The sequence below is a fragment of the Tachyglossus aculeatus genome, unplaced genomic scaffold (assembly GCF_015852505.1).
Source record: "Tachyglossus aculeatus isolate mTacAcu1 unplaced genomic scaffold, mTacAcu1.pri scaffold_131_arrow_ctg1, whole genome shotgun sequence".
Classification (NCBI taxonomy): Eukaryota; Metazoa; Chordata; class Mammalia; order Monotremata; family Tachyglossidae; genus Tachyglossus; species Tachyglossus aculeatus.
The window spans coordinates 84,232-99,302 of NW_024044860.1; the positions used below are offsets into that span (position 1 = coordinate 84,232).

The 15,071-nt window shown below is 50.7% G+C and overlaps 1 protein-coding gene across 1 annotated transcript in view; it reads left to right on the forward strand.

Moving 5' to 3' along the window:
* LOC119922935 (methylglutaconyl-CoA hydratase, mitochondrial-like) overlaps positions 1 to 15,071 on the forward strand; it is a 70,135-nt gene that overhangs the window by 18,740 nt on the left and 36,324 nt on the right. Inside the window, exon 4 of the mRNA XM_038742554.1 lies at positions 7,869 to 7,956. Coding sequence (XP_038598482.1) covers positions 7,869 to 7,956 — 88 coding nt within the window. The remainder of the gene's footprint in view (positions 1 to 7,868; positions 7,957 to 15,071) is intronic.

Here is a 15,071-nt window from a genome sequence, read left to right on the forward strand (position 1 = left end):
ACTGAGCGCCTACACGACGAGGTCACGGTGTAGAGGAGGGGAGGCGGACGCCGTCCATCCCTCCGGGCTCTGTACTGAGCGCTCCCCGGGAGCAGGGCGCTGTGCTGAGCGCCGGGGGGAGGACAATAAAGCGAAAATCGAACCCGTTCCCTCCTCACAATCATCATCAATCGTATTTATTGGGCGCTTACTAGGTGCAGAGCACTGTACTGAGCGCTCCCTGGGAGCAGGGCGCTGTGCTAAGCGCCAGGGGGAGGACAATAAAGCGACAAACGGACCCCTTCCCTCCTCACAATCATCATCAATCGTATTTATTGGGCAGAGCACTGTACTGAGCGCTTACACGATGAGGTCACGGTGTAGAGGAGGGGAGGCAGACGCCGTCCATCCCTCCGGGCTCTGTACTGAGCGCTCCCTGGGAGCAGGGAGCTGTGCTGAGCGCCGGGGGGGGGGGCAATAAAGCGACAAACGGACCCCTTACCTCCTCACAATCATCATCAATCGTACTTATTGGGCGCTTACTATGTGCAGAGCACTGTACTGAGCGCTCCCTGGGAGCAGGGCGCTGTGCTAAGCGCCGGGGGGAGGACAATAAAGCGAGAATCGAACCCCTTCCCTCCTCACAGTCATCATCAATCGTATTTATTGAGCGCTTACTAGGTGCAGAGCACTGTACTGAGCGCCTACACGATGAGGTCACGGTGTAGAGGAGGCGAGGCGGACGCCATCCATCCCTCCGGGCTCTGTACTGAGCGCTCCCCGGGAGCAGGGCGCTGTGCTAAGCGCCGGGGGGAGGACAATAAAGCGAAAATCGAACCCGTTCCCTCCTCACAATCATCATCAATTGTATTTATTGAGCGCTCACTAGGTGCAGAGCACTGTACTGAGCGCTTACACGACGAGGTCCCGGTGTAGAGGAGGGGAGGCAGACGCCGTCCGTCCCTCCGGGCTCTGTACTGAGCGCTCCCTGGGAGCAGGGCGCTGTGCTGAGCGCCGGGGGGAGGACAATAAAGCGAAAATCGAACCCGTTCGCTCCTCACAATCATCATCAATCGTATTTATTGGGCGCTTACTAGGTGCAGAGCACTGTACTGAGCGCTTACACGGCGAGGTCACGGTGTAGAGGAGGGGAGGCGGACGCCGTCCGTCCCTCCGGGCTCTGTACTGAGCGCTCCCTGGGAGCAGGGCGCTGTGCTGAGCGCCGGGGGGAGGACAATAAAGCGAAAATCGAACCCGTTCCCTCCTCACAATCATCATCAATCGTATTTATTGGGCGCTTACTAGGTGCAGAGCACTGTACTGAGCGCTCCCTGGGAGCAGGGCGCTGTGCTAAGCGCCGGGGGGAGGACAATAAAGCGAAAATCGAACCCGTTCCCTCCTCACAATCATCATCAATCGTATTTATCGAGCGCTTACTAGGTGCAGAGCACTGTACTGAGCGCTTACACGATGAGGTCACGGTGTAGAGGAGGGGAGATAGACGCCATCCATCCCTCCGGGCTCTGTACTGAGCGCTCCCTGGGAGCAGGGCGCTGTGATAAGCGCCGGGGGGAGGCCAATAAAGCGAGAAACGCACCCATTTCCCTGCCCACAATCATCATCAATCGTATTTATCGAGCGCTTACTAGGTGCAGAGCACTGTACTGAGCGCTTACACAATGAGGTCACGGTGTAGAGGAGGGGAGGCAGGCGCTGTCCATCCCTCCGGGCTCTGTACTGAGCGCTCCCCGTGAGCAGGGCGCTGTGCTGAGCGCCGGAGGGAGGGCAATAAAGCGAGAAACGCGCCCGTTTCCCTGCCCACAATCATGATCAATCGTATTTATTGGGCGCTTACTAGGTGCGGAGCACTGTACTGAGCGCTTACACGACGAGGTCACGGTGTAGAGGAGGGGAGGCAGACGCCGTCCGTCCCTCCGGGCTCTGTACTGAGCGCTCCCCGGGAGCAGGGCGCTGTGCTAAGCGCCGGGGGGAGGGCAATAAAGCGAGAAACGGACCCCTTCCCTCCTCACAATCATCATCAATCGTACTTATTGGGCGCTTACTAGGTGCGGAGCACTGTACTGAGCGCTTACACGACGAGGTGACGGTGTAGAGGAGGGGAGGCAGGCGCCGTCCGTCCCTCCGGGCTCTGTACTGAGCGCTCCCTGGGAGCAGGGCGCTGTGCTAAGCGCCGGGGGGAGGGCAATAAAGGAGAAACGGACCCCTTCCCTCCTCACAATCATCATCAATCGTATTTATTGAGCGCTTACTAGGTGCAGAGCACTGTACTGAGCGCTTCCTGTGAGCAGGGCACTGTGCTAAGCGCCAGGGGGAGGACAATAAAGCGAAAATCGAACCCGTTCCCTCCGCACAATCATCATCAATCGTATTTATTGAGCGCTTACTAGGTGCGGAGCACTGTACTGAGCGCTTACACGATGATAGAGGAGGGGAGGCAGATGCCGTCCATCCCTCCGGGCTCTGTACTGAGCGCTCCCCGGGAGCAGAGCGCTGTGCTAAGCGCCGGGGGGGAGGACAATAAAGCGAAAATCGAACCCGTTCCCTCCTCACAATCATCATCAATCGTATTTATTGAGCGCTTACTAGGTGCAGAGCACTGTACTGAGCGCTTCCTGTGAGCAGGGCGCTGTGCTAAGCGCCGAGGGGAGGACAATAAAGCGACAAACGGACCCCTTCCCTCCTCACAATCATCATCAATCGTATTTATTGAGCGCTCACTAGGTGCAGAGCACTGTACTGAGCGCCTACACGACGAGGGCACGGTGTAGAGGAGGGGAGGCGGACGCCGTCCATCCCTCCGGGCTCTGTACTGAGCGCTCCCCGGGAGCAGGGCGCTGTGCTAAGCGCCGGGGGGAGGGCAATAAAGCGAGAATCGAACCCGTTCCCTCCTCACAATCATCATCAATCGTATTTATTGGGCGCTTACTAGGTGCAGAGCACTGTACTGAGCGCTTCCTGTGAGCAGGGCACTGTGCTAAGCGCCGGGGGGAGGACAATAAAGCGAGAAACGCACCCATTTCCCTGCCCACAATCATCATCAATCGTATTTATCGAGCGCTTACTAGGTGCGGAGCACTGTACTGAGCGCTTACACGATGAGGTCACGGTGTAGAGGAGGGGAGGCAGACGCCGTCCATCCCTCCGGGCTCTGTACTGAGCGCTCCCTGGGAGCAGGGCGCTGTGCTAAGCGCCGGGGGGAGGGCAATAAAGCGAGAATCGAACCCGTTCCCTCCTCACAATCATCATCAATCGTATTTATTGAGCGCTCACTAGGTGCAGAGCACTGTACTGAGCGCTTCCTGTGAGCAGGGCACTGTGCTAAGCGCCAGGGGGAGGACAATAAAGCAACAAACGGACCCCTTCCCTCCTCACAATCATCATCAATCGTATTTATTGGGCGCTTACTAGGTGCGGAGCACTGTACTGAGCGCTTACACGATGAGGTCACGGTGTAGAGGAGGGGAGACGGACGCCGTCCATCCCTCCGGGCTCTGTACTGAGCGCTCCCCGGGAGCAGAGCGCTGTGCTAAGCGCCGGGGGGAGGACAATAAAGCGAGAAACGGGCCCGTTCCCTGCCCATCCACCCACCCACCCCTCAGGGCTCTGTACTGAGTGCCTCCCACCCATGTACCAGCGCTATTTATTGAGCGCCTTCTACCCACCCACCCACCCACCCATCAGGGCTCTGTACTAAGTGCCTCCCACCCATGTACCAGTGCTATTTATTGAGCGCATCCCACCCATCAGGGCTCTGTACTGAGTGCTTCCCATCCATGTACCAGCACTATTTATTGAGCGCCTCCTATCCACCCACCCACCCATCAGGGCTCTGTACTGAGTGCCTCCCACCCATGTACCAGCGCTATTTATTGAGCGCGTCCTGCCCACCCACCCATCAGGGCTCTGTACTGAGTGCCTCCCATCCATGTACCAGTGCTATTTATTGAGCGCATCCCACCCCTCAGGGCTCTGTACTGAGTGCCTCCCATCCATGTACCAGTGCTATTTATTGAGCGCGTCCCACTCACCCACCCACCCACCCATCAGGGCTCTGTACTGAGTGCCTCCCATCCATGTACCAGCGCTATTTATTGAGTGCCTCCTACCCACCCACCCACCTATCAGGGCTCTGTACTGAGTGCTTCCCACCCATGGACCAGCGCTATTTATTGAGCGCCTCCTACCCACCCACCCATCAGGGCTCTGTACTGAGTGCTCCCCATCCACGTACCAGCGCTATTTATTGAGCACCTCCTACCCACCCACCCACCCATCAGGGCTCTGTACTGAGTGCCTCCCACCCATGTACCAGTGCTATTTATTGAGCGCATCCCACCCCTCAGGGCTCTGTACTGAGTGCCTCCCACCCATGTACCAGTGCTATTTATTGAGCGCATCCCGCCCACCCGGGCTCTGTACTGAGTGCCTCCCACCCATGTACCAGTGCTATTTATTGAGCGCATCCCACCCATCAGGGCTCTGTACTGAGTGCCTCCCACCCATGGACCAGTGCTATTTATTGAGCGCATCCCGCCCACCCGGGCTCTGTACTGAGTGCCTCCCACCCATGTACCAGCGCTATTTATTGAGCGCGCCCTGCCGCGGAGACCCTCGAGTCACCCCCACCATCATCAGGGCTATTTATTGAGCGCTTCCCGTGTGCAGAGCACTGTACTGAGCGCTTGGGAAGGACAAGTCGGCAACGTAGAGAGACGGTCCCTACCCGACAGTGGGCTCACGGTCTAGAATAATAAATACGATCGATTGATTGATTGATTGATTGTAATGACGGTCTTTCATTCATTCATTCATTCCATCGTACTTATTGAGCGCTTCCCGTGTGCAGGGCGCTGTACTGAGCGCTTGGGAAGGACAAGTCGGCAACGTAGAGAGACGGTCCCTGCCCGACAGCGGGCTCACGGTCCAGAATAATAAATACAATTGATTGATTTCATTCATTTCATTCATTCATTCATTCCATCGTACTTATTGAGCGCTTCCCGTGTGCAGGGCGCTGTACTGAGCGCTTGGGAAGGACAAGTCGGCAACATCTAGAGACGGTCCCTGCCCGACAGCGGGCTCACGGTCTAGAATAATAAATACGATTGATCGATTGATTTCATTCATTCATTCATTCATTCCATCGTACTTATTGAGCGCTTCCCGTGTGCAGGGCGCTGTACTGAGCGCTTGGGAAGTCCAAGTCGGCAACGTATAGAGACGGTCCCTGCCCGACAGCGGGCTCACAGTCTAGAATAATAAATACGATTGATTGATTGATTGATTGATGTCATTCATTCATTCCATCGTAGTTACTGAGCGCTTCCCGGGTGCAGAGCACTGTACTGAGCGCTTGGGAAGGACAAGTTGGCAACGTATAGAGACGGTCCCTGCCCGACAGCGGGCTCACAGTCTAGAATAATAAATACGATTGATTGATTGATTGATTGATTGATTGGAATGACGGTCTTTCATTCATTCATTCATTCCATCGTACTTATTGAGCGCTTCCCGTGTGCAGGGCGCTGTACTGAGCGCTCGGGAAGGACCAGTTGGCAACGTCTAGAGACGGTCCCTGCCCGACAGCGGGCTCACGGTCTAGAATAATAAATACGATCGATCGATTGATTTCATTCATTCATTCATTCATTCATTCATTCCATCGCACTTATTGAGCGCTTCCCGGGTGCGGAGCGCTGTACTGAGCGCTTGGGAAGGACAAATTGGCAACATCGAGAGACGGTCCCCGACAGCGGGCTCACGGTCTAGAATAATAAATACGATTGATTGATTGATTTCATTCATTCATTCATTCACTCCATCGTACTTATTGAGCGCTTCCCGTGTGCAGGGCGCTGTACTGAGCGCTTGGGAAGGACAAGTCGGCAACATGTAGAGACAGTCCCTACCCGCCAGCGGGCTCACGGTCTAGAATAATAAATACGATTGATTGATTGATTGATTGATTGATTGTAATGACGGTCTTTCATTCATTCATTCATTCATTCCATCGTACTTATTGAGCGCTTCCCGGGTGCAGAGCACTGTACTGAGCGCTTGGGAAGGACAAGTTGGCAACATCTAGAGACAGTCCCTGCCCGCCAGCGGTCTCACGGTCTAGAATGATAAATACGATTGATTGATTGATTGATTGATTGGAATGACGGTCTTTCATTCATTCATTCATTCATTCATTCCATCGTACTTATTGAGCGCTTCTGGTGTGCAGGGCACTGTACTGAGCGCTTGGGAAGGACAAGTTGGCAACGTAGAGAGACGGTCCCTGCCCGACAGTGGGCTCACGGTCTAGAATAATAAATACGATTGATCGATTGATTGATTTCATTCATTCATTCATTCAGTCCATCGTACTTATTGAGCGCTTCCCGTACGCAGAGCGCTGTACTGAGCGCTTGGGAAGGACAAGTTGGCAACGTCGAGAGACGGTCCCTGCCCGACAGCGGGCTCACGGTCTAGAATAATAAATACGATTGATCGATTGATTTCATTCATTCATTCATTCATTCCATCGTACTTATTGAGCGCTTCCCGTGTGCAGGGCGCTGTACTGAGCGCTTGGGAAGGACAAGTCGGCAACATCTAGAGACGGTCCCTGCCCGACAGCGGGCTCACGGTCTAGAATAATAAATACGATTGATCGATTGATTGATTTCATTCATTCATTCCATCGCACTTATTGAGCGCCTCCCGTGTGCGGAGCGCTGTACTGAGCGCTTGGGAAGGCCAAGCCGGCAACGTCGAGAGACGGTCCCTGCCCGACAGCGGGCTCGCAGTCTAGAATAATAAATACGATTGATTGATTGATTGATTGATGTCATTCATTCATTCCATCGTACTTACTGAGCGCTTCCCGGGTGCAGAGCACTGTACTGAGCGCTTGGGAAGGACAAGTTGGCAACGTATAGAGACGGTCCCTGCCCGACAGCGGGCTCACAGTCTAGAATAATAAATACGATTGATTGATTGATTGATTGATTGATTGGAATGACGGTCTTTCATTCATTCATTCATTCCATCGTACTTATTGAGCGCTTCCCGTGTGCAGGGTGCTGTACTGAGCGCTCGGGAAGGACCAGTTGGCAACGTCTAGAGACGGTCCCTGCCTGACAGCGGGCTCACGGTCTAGAATAATAAATACGATCGATCGATTGATTTCATTCATTCATTCATTCATTCATTCATTCCATCGCACTTATTGAGCGCTTCCCGGGTGCGGAGCGCTGTACTGAGCGCTTGGGAAGGACAAATTGGCAACATCGAGAGACGGTCCCCGACAGCGGGCTCACGGTCTAGAATAATAAATACGATTGATTGATTGATTTCATTCATTCATTCATTCACTCCATCATACTTATTGAGCGCTTCCCGTGTGCAGGGCGCTGTACTGAGCGCTTGGGAAGGACAAGTTGGCAACATGTAGAGACAGTCCCTACCCGACAGCGGGCTCACGGTCTAGAATAATAAATACAATTGATTGATTTCATTCATTCATTCATTCATTCATTCCATCGTACTTATTGAGCGCCTCCCGGGTGCAGAGCACTGTACTGAGCGCTTGGGAAGGACAAGTTGGCAACATCGAGAGACGGTCCCCGACAGTGGGCTCACGGTCTAGAATAATAAATACGATTGATCGATTGATTGATTTCATTCATTCATTCATTCATTCAGTCCATCGTACTTATTGAGCGCCTCCCGTACGCAGAGCGCTGTACTGAGCGCTCGGGAGGGGCAAGCTGGAGCCCCGTCCCCCTCGCGCCTGTGTACTTGTGTGTGTCCGCGCGTGTCCCGCGGCCCTCCGCGCGTAGCCCGCGTGTAACATGTGTGTAACACGCGTGTCCCCGCAGCTGTCGCACTCGCTGGACGCCCTGAAGTCGGACAAGAAGGTGCGGACGGTGATCGTGCGGAGCCTCGTCCCCGGAGTCTTCTGCGCCGGTGCGGCCCCCCGGGGGGGCGGGGGGCTGGGGGAGACGGCGGACCCTGGGCGGCCACTACAGCGCTCCGCCCACGGGAAGCGCTCAATAAGTACGATGGAATGAATGAATGAATGAAATCAATCAATCGTATTTATTATTCTAGACGGTGAGCCCGCTGTCGGGTAGGGACCGTCTCTATATGTTGCCATTTTGTCCTTCCCAAGCGCTCAGTACAGCGCCCTGCACACGGGAAGCGCTCAATAAGTACAATGGAATGAATGAATGAATGAATGAAATCAATCGATCAATCGTATTTATTATTCTAGACGGTGAGCCCGCTGTCGGGTAGGGACTGTCTCTATACGTTGCCAACTTGGCCTTCCCAAGCGCTCAGTACAGCGCCCTGCACACGGGAAGCGCTCAATAAGTACGATGGAATGAATGAATGAATGAATGAAATCAATCGATCAATCGTATTTATTATTCTAGACGGTGAGCCCGCTGTCGGGCAGGGACTGTCTCTATACGTTGCCAACTTGGCCTTCCCAAGCGCTCAGTACAGCGCCCTGCACACGGGAAGCGCTCAATAAGTACGATGGAATGAATGAATGAATGAAATCGATCAATCGATCAATCGTATTTATTATTCTAGACTGTGAGCCCGCTGACGGGCAGGGACCGTCTCTATACGTTGCCAACTTGGCCTTCCCAAGCGCTCAGTACAGCGCCCTGCACACGGGAAGCGCTCAATAAGTACGATGGAATGAATGAATGAATGAAAGACCGTCATTACAATCAATCAATCAATTGTATTTATTATTCTAGACGGTGAGCCCGCTGTCGGGCAGGGACCGTCTCTATACGTTGCCAACTTGGCCTTCCCAAGCGCTCAGTACAGCGCCCTGCGCACGGGAAGCGCTCAATAAGTACGATGGAATGAATGAATGAATGAATGAATGAATGAATGAAATCAATCGTATTTATTATTCTAGACTGTGAGCCCGCTGTCGGGTAGGGACTGTCTCTATATGTTGCCATTTTGTCCTTCCCAAGCGCTCAGTACAGCGCCCTGCACACGGGAAGCGCTCAATAAGTACGATGGAATGAATGAATGAATGAAATCAATCAATCAATCAACTGTATTTATTATTCTAGATGGTGAGCCCGCTGTCGGGTAGGGACTGTCTCTATATGTTGCCAACTTGGCCTTCCCAAGCGCTCAGTACAGCGCTCTGCACACGGGAAGCGCTCAATAAGTACGATGGAATGAATGAATGAATGAAATCAATCAATCGTATTTATTATTCTAGACGGTGAGCCCGCTGTCGGGCAGGGACCGTCTCTCTACGTTGCCAACTTGTCCTTCCCAAGCGCTCAGTACAGCGCCCTGCACACGGGAAGCGCTCAATAAGTACGATGGAATGAATGAATGAATGAATGAAATCAATCGATCAATCGTATTTATTATTCTAGACTGTGAGCCCGCTGTCGGGTAGGGACTGTCTCTATATGTTGCCATTTTGTCCTTCCCAAGCGCTTAGTACAGTGCCCTGCACACAGTAAGCGCCCAATAAATACGATTGAATGAATGAATGAATGAAATCGATCAATCAATCGTATTTATTATTCTAGACCGTGAGCCCGCTGTCGGGCAGGGACCGTCTCTATACGTTGCCAACTTGGCCTTCCCAAGCGCTCAGTACAGCGCCCTGCGCACGGGAAGCGCTCAATAAGTACGATGGAATGAATGAATGAGTGAATGAATGAATGAATGAAATCAATGGTATTTATTATTCTAGACCGTGAGCCCGCTGTCGGGCAAGGACCGTCTCCATACGTTGCCAACTTGTCCTTCCCAAGCGCTCAGTACAGCGCCCTGCGCATGGGAAGCGCTCAATAAGTACGATGGAATGAATGAATGAATGAATGAATGAAATCAATCAATCGTATTTATTATTCTAGACCGTGAGCCCACTGTCGGGCAGGGACCGTCTCTATATGTTGCCAACTTGTCCTTCCCAAGCGCTCAGTACAGTGCTCTGCACACAGGAAGCGCTCAATAAGTACGATGGAATGAATGAATGAATGAAAGACCGCCATTACAATCAATCAATCAATTGTATTTATTATTCTAGACTGTGAGCCCACTGTTGGGTAGGGACTGTCTCTATATGTTGCCATTTTGTACTTCCCAAGCGCTCAGTACAGCGCCCTGCACACGGGAAGCGCTCAATAAGTATGATGGACTGAATGAATGAATGAATGAAATCAATCAATCGATCAATCGTATTTATTATTCTAGACTGTGAGCCCGCTGTCGGGTAGGGACTGTCTCTATATGTTGCCATTTTGTACTTCCCAAGCGCTTAGTACAGTGCCCTGCACACAGTAAGCGCCCAATAAATACGATTGAATGAATGAATGAATGAAATCGATCAAAATCAATCAATCGTATTTATTATTCTAGACAGTGAGCCCGCTGTCGGGCAGGGACTGTCTCTATATGGTGCCAACTTGGACTTCCCAAGCGCTCAGTACAGCGCCCTGCGCACGGGAAGCGCTCAATAAGTACGATGGAATGAATGAATGAATGAAAGACTGTCATTACAATCAATCAATCAATTGTATTTATTATTCTAGACTGTGAGCCCGCTGTCGGGTAGGGACTGTCTCTATATGTTGCCATTTTGTCCTTCCCAAGCGCTCAGTACAGTGCCCTGCGCACGGGAAGCGCTCAATAAGTACGATGGAATGAATGAATGAATGAAATCAATCAATCAATCAACTGTATTTATTATTCTAGATGGTGAGCCCGCTGTTGGGTAGGGACTGTCTCTATACGTTGCCAACTTGGCCTTCCCAAGCGCTCAGTACAGCGCCCTGCACACGGGAAGCGCTCAATAAGTACGATGGAATGAATGAATGAATGAAATCAATCAATCGTATTTATTATTCTAGACGGTGAGCCCGCTGTCGGGTAGGGACCGTCTCCATACGTTGCCAACTTGTCCTTCCCAAGCGCTCAGTACAGCGCCCTGCGCACGGGAAGCGCTCAATAAGTACGATGGAATGAATGAATGAGTGAATGAATGAATGAATGAAATCAATGGTATTTATTATTCTAGACTGTGAGCCCGCTGTCGGGTAGGGACTGTCTCTATACGTTGCCAACTTGGACTTCCCAAGCGCTCAGTACAGCGCCCTGCGCACGGGAAGTGCTCAATAAGTATGATGGAATGAATGAATGAATGAAATCAATCAATCGATCAATCGTATTTATTATTCTAGACAGTGAGCCCGCTGTCGGGCAGGGACTGTCTCTATATGGTGCCAACTTGGACTTCCCAAGCGTTCAGTACAGCGCTCCGCGCATGGGAAGTGCTCAATAAGTACGATGGAATGAATGAATGAATGAATGAATGAAATCAATCAATCGTATTTATTATTCTAGACTGTGAGCCCGCTGTCGGGTAGGGACTGTCTCTATATGTTGCCATTTTGTCCTTCCCGAGCGCTCAGTACAGCGCTCTGCGTACGGGAAGCGCTCAATAAGTGTGATGGAATGAATGAATGAATGAATGAATGAATGAAATCAATCGATCAATCGTATTTATTATTCTAGACCGTGAGCCCGCTGTCGGGCAGGGACCGTCTCTAGACGTTGCCGACTTGTCCTTCCCAAGCGCTCAGTACAGCGCTCTGCACACGGGAAGCGCTCAATAAGTGCGATGGAATGAATGAATGAATGAATGAATGAATGAAATCAATCGATCAATCGTATTTATTATTCTAGACCGTGAGCCCGCTGTCGGGCAGGGACCGTCTCTAGACGTTGCCGACTTGTCCTTCCCAAGCGCTCAGTACAGCGCTCTGCACACGGGAAGCGCTCAATAAGTACGAGGGAATGAATGAATGAATGAATGAAATCAATCAATCAATCGTATTTCTTATTCTAGACCCTGAGCCTGCTGTCGGGCAGGGACCGTCTCTCTGTGTTGCCAACTTGGACTTCCCAAGCGCTCAGTACAGCGCTCCACACCCGGGAAGCGCTCAATAAGTACGATGGAATGAATGAATGAATGAATGAATGAAATCAATCAACCGTATTTATTATTCTAGACCGTGAGCCCGCTGTCAGGCAGGGACCGTCTCTAGACGTTGCCGACTTGTCCTTCCCAAGCGCTCAGTACAGCGCTCTGCACACGGGAAGCGCTTAATAAGTACGATGGAATGAATGAATGAATGGAAGACTGTCATTACAATCAATCAATCAATCAATCAATTGTATTTTTCATTCTAGACTGTGAGCCCGCTGTTGGGTAGGGACTGTATATGTTGCCATCTTGTCCTCCCAAGCGCTCAGTACAGTGCTCTGCACACGGGAAGCGCTCAATAAATACGATGGAATGAATGAATGAGTGAAAGACCGTCATTACAATCAATTAATCAATCAATCGTATTTATTATTCTAGACTGTGAGCCCACTGTCGGGCAGGGACCGTCACTAGATGTTGCCATTTTGTCCTTCCCAAGCGCTCAGTACAGTGCTCTGCACATAGTAAGCGCTCAATAAATACGATTGATAATGATGATGATGAATAAATACGATGGAATGAATGAATGAATGAAAGACTGCCATTACAATCAATCAATCAATCGATCAATCATATTTATTATTCTAGACCGTGAGCCCGCTGTCGGGCAGGGACCGTCTCTCTATGTTGCCAACTTGTCCTTCCCAAGCGCTCAGTACAGCGCTCCGCACACGGGAAGCGCTCAATAAGTACGATGGAATGAATGAATGAATGAATGAATGAAATCAATCGATCAATTGTACTTATTATTCTAGACCGTGAGCCCGCTGTCGGGCAGGGACTGTCTCTATATGGTGCCAACTTGGACTTCCCAAGCGCTCAGTACAGCGCCCCGCACACGGGAAGCGCTCAATAAGTACGATGGTATGAATGAATGAATGAAAGACCGTCATTACAATCAATCAATCAATCAATCGAGCCCACTGTTGGGCAGGGACCGTCTCTAGATGTTGCCAACTTGTCCTTCCCAAGCGCTCAGTACAGCGCTCTGCACGCGGGAAGCGCTCAATAAATACGATTGATGATGATGATGATGAATAAATACGATGGAATGAATGAATGAATGAAAGACCGTCATTACAATCAATCGATCAATCGTATTTATTATTCTAGACTGTGAGCCCGCTGTCGGGCAGGGACCGTCTCTACATGTTGCCAACTTGGACTTCCCAAGCGCTCAGTACAGTGCTCCGCACACAGTGAGTGCTCAATAAATACGATGGGATGAGTGAATGAGTGAAAGACCGTCATTACAATCAATCAATCAATCAATCAATCGTATTGATTTCATTCATTCATTCATTCCATCGTACTTATTGAGCGCTTCCCGGGTGCGGAGCGCTGTACTGAGCGCTCGGGAAGGACAAGTTGGCCACGTAGAGAGACGGTCCCTGCCCGCCAGCGGGCTCACGGTCTAGAATAATAAATACGGTTGATTGATGGATTGATTTCATTCATTCATTCATTCCATCGTACTTATTGAGCGCTTACCGTGTGCAGGGCGCTGTACTGAGCGCTTGGGAAGGACAAGTTGGCAACACAGAGAGACGGTCCCTGCCTGACAGCGGGCTCACGGTCTAGAATAATAAATACGATTGATTGATTGATTGATTGATTGTAATGACGGTCTTTCATTCATTCATTCATTCCATCGTATTTATTCATCATCATCATTATCAATCGTATTTATGGAGCGCTTACTATGTGCAGAGCACTGTACTGAGCGCTTGGGAAGGACAAAATAGCAACATATAGAGACAGTCCCTACCCAACAGTGGGCTCACAGTCTAGAATAATAAATACGATTGACTGATTGATTGATTGTAATGACGGTCTTTCATTCATTCACTCATTCCATCGTACTTATTGAGCGCTTCCTGTGTGCAGAGCGCTGTACTGAGCGCTTGGGAAGTACAAAATGGCAACATATAGAGACAGTCCCTACCCGACAGCGGGCTCACAGTCTAGAATAATAAATACAATTGATTGATCGATTGATTGTAGTGACGGTCTTTCACTCATTCATTCATTCCATTGTACTTATTGAGCGCTTCCCATGTGCCGAGCGCTGTACTGAGCGCTTGGGAAGGACAAGTTGGCAACATCTAGAGACGGTCCCTGCCCGACAGCGGGCTCACAGTCTAGAATAATACATACGATTGATTGATTGATTGATTGTAATGACGGTCTTTCATTCATTCACTCATTCCATCGTATTTATTGAGCGCTTACGGCGTGCGGAGCGCTGTACTGAGCGCTTGGGAAGGCCAAGTTGGCAACATATAGAGACGGTCCCTACCCAACAGCGGGCTCACAGTCTAGAATAATAAATGTGATTGATTGATTGATTGATTGATTGTGATGACAGTCTTTCACTCATTCATTCATTCCATCGTATTTATTGAGCGCTTCCCGTGTGCAGAGCACTGTACTGAGCGCTCGGGAAGGACAAGTTGGCAACATCTAGAGACGGGCCCTACCCAACAGCGGGCTCACAGTCTAGAATAATTGATACGATTGATTGATTGATTGATTGATTGTGATGACGGTCTTTCATTCATTCCATCATATTTATTGAGCGCTTACCGTGCGCAGAGCACTGTACTAAGCGCTTGGGAAGTCCAAGTTGGCAACATCTAGAGACGGTCCCTGCCCGACAGCGGGCTCACAGTCTAGAATAATACATACGATTGATTGATTGATTGATTGTGATGACAGTCTTTCATTCATTCATTCATTCATTCCATCATATTTATTGAGCGCTTCCCGTGTGCGGAGCGCTGTACTAAGCGCTTGGGAAGTCCAAGTTGGCAACGTCTAGAGACAGTCCCTGCCCGACAGCGGGCTCACGGTCTAGAATAATAAATACTATTGATTGATTGATTGATTGTGATGACGGTCTTTCATTCATTCACTCATTCCATCGTATTTATTGAGCGCTTCCCGTGTGCGGAGCGCTGTACTGAGCGCTCGGGAAGGACAAGTTGGCAACATATACAGTCCCTACCCAACAGCGGGCTCGCGGTCTAGAATAATAAAT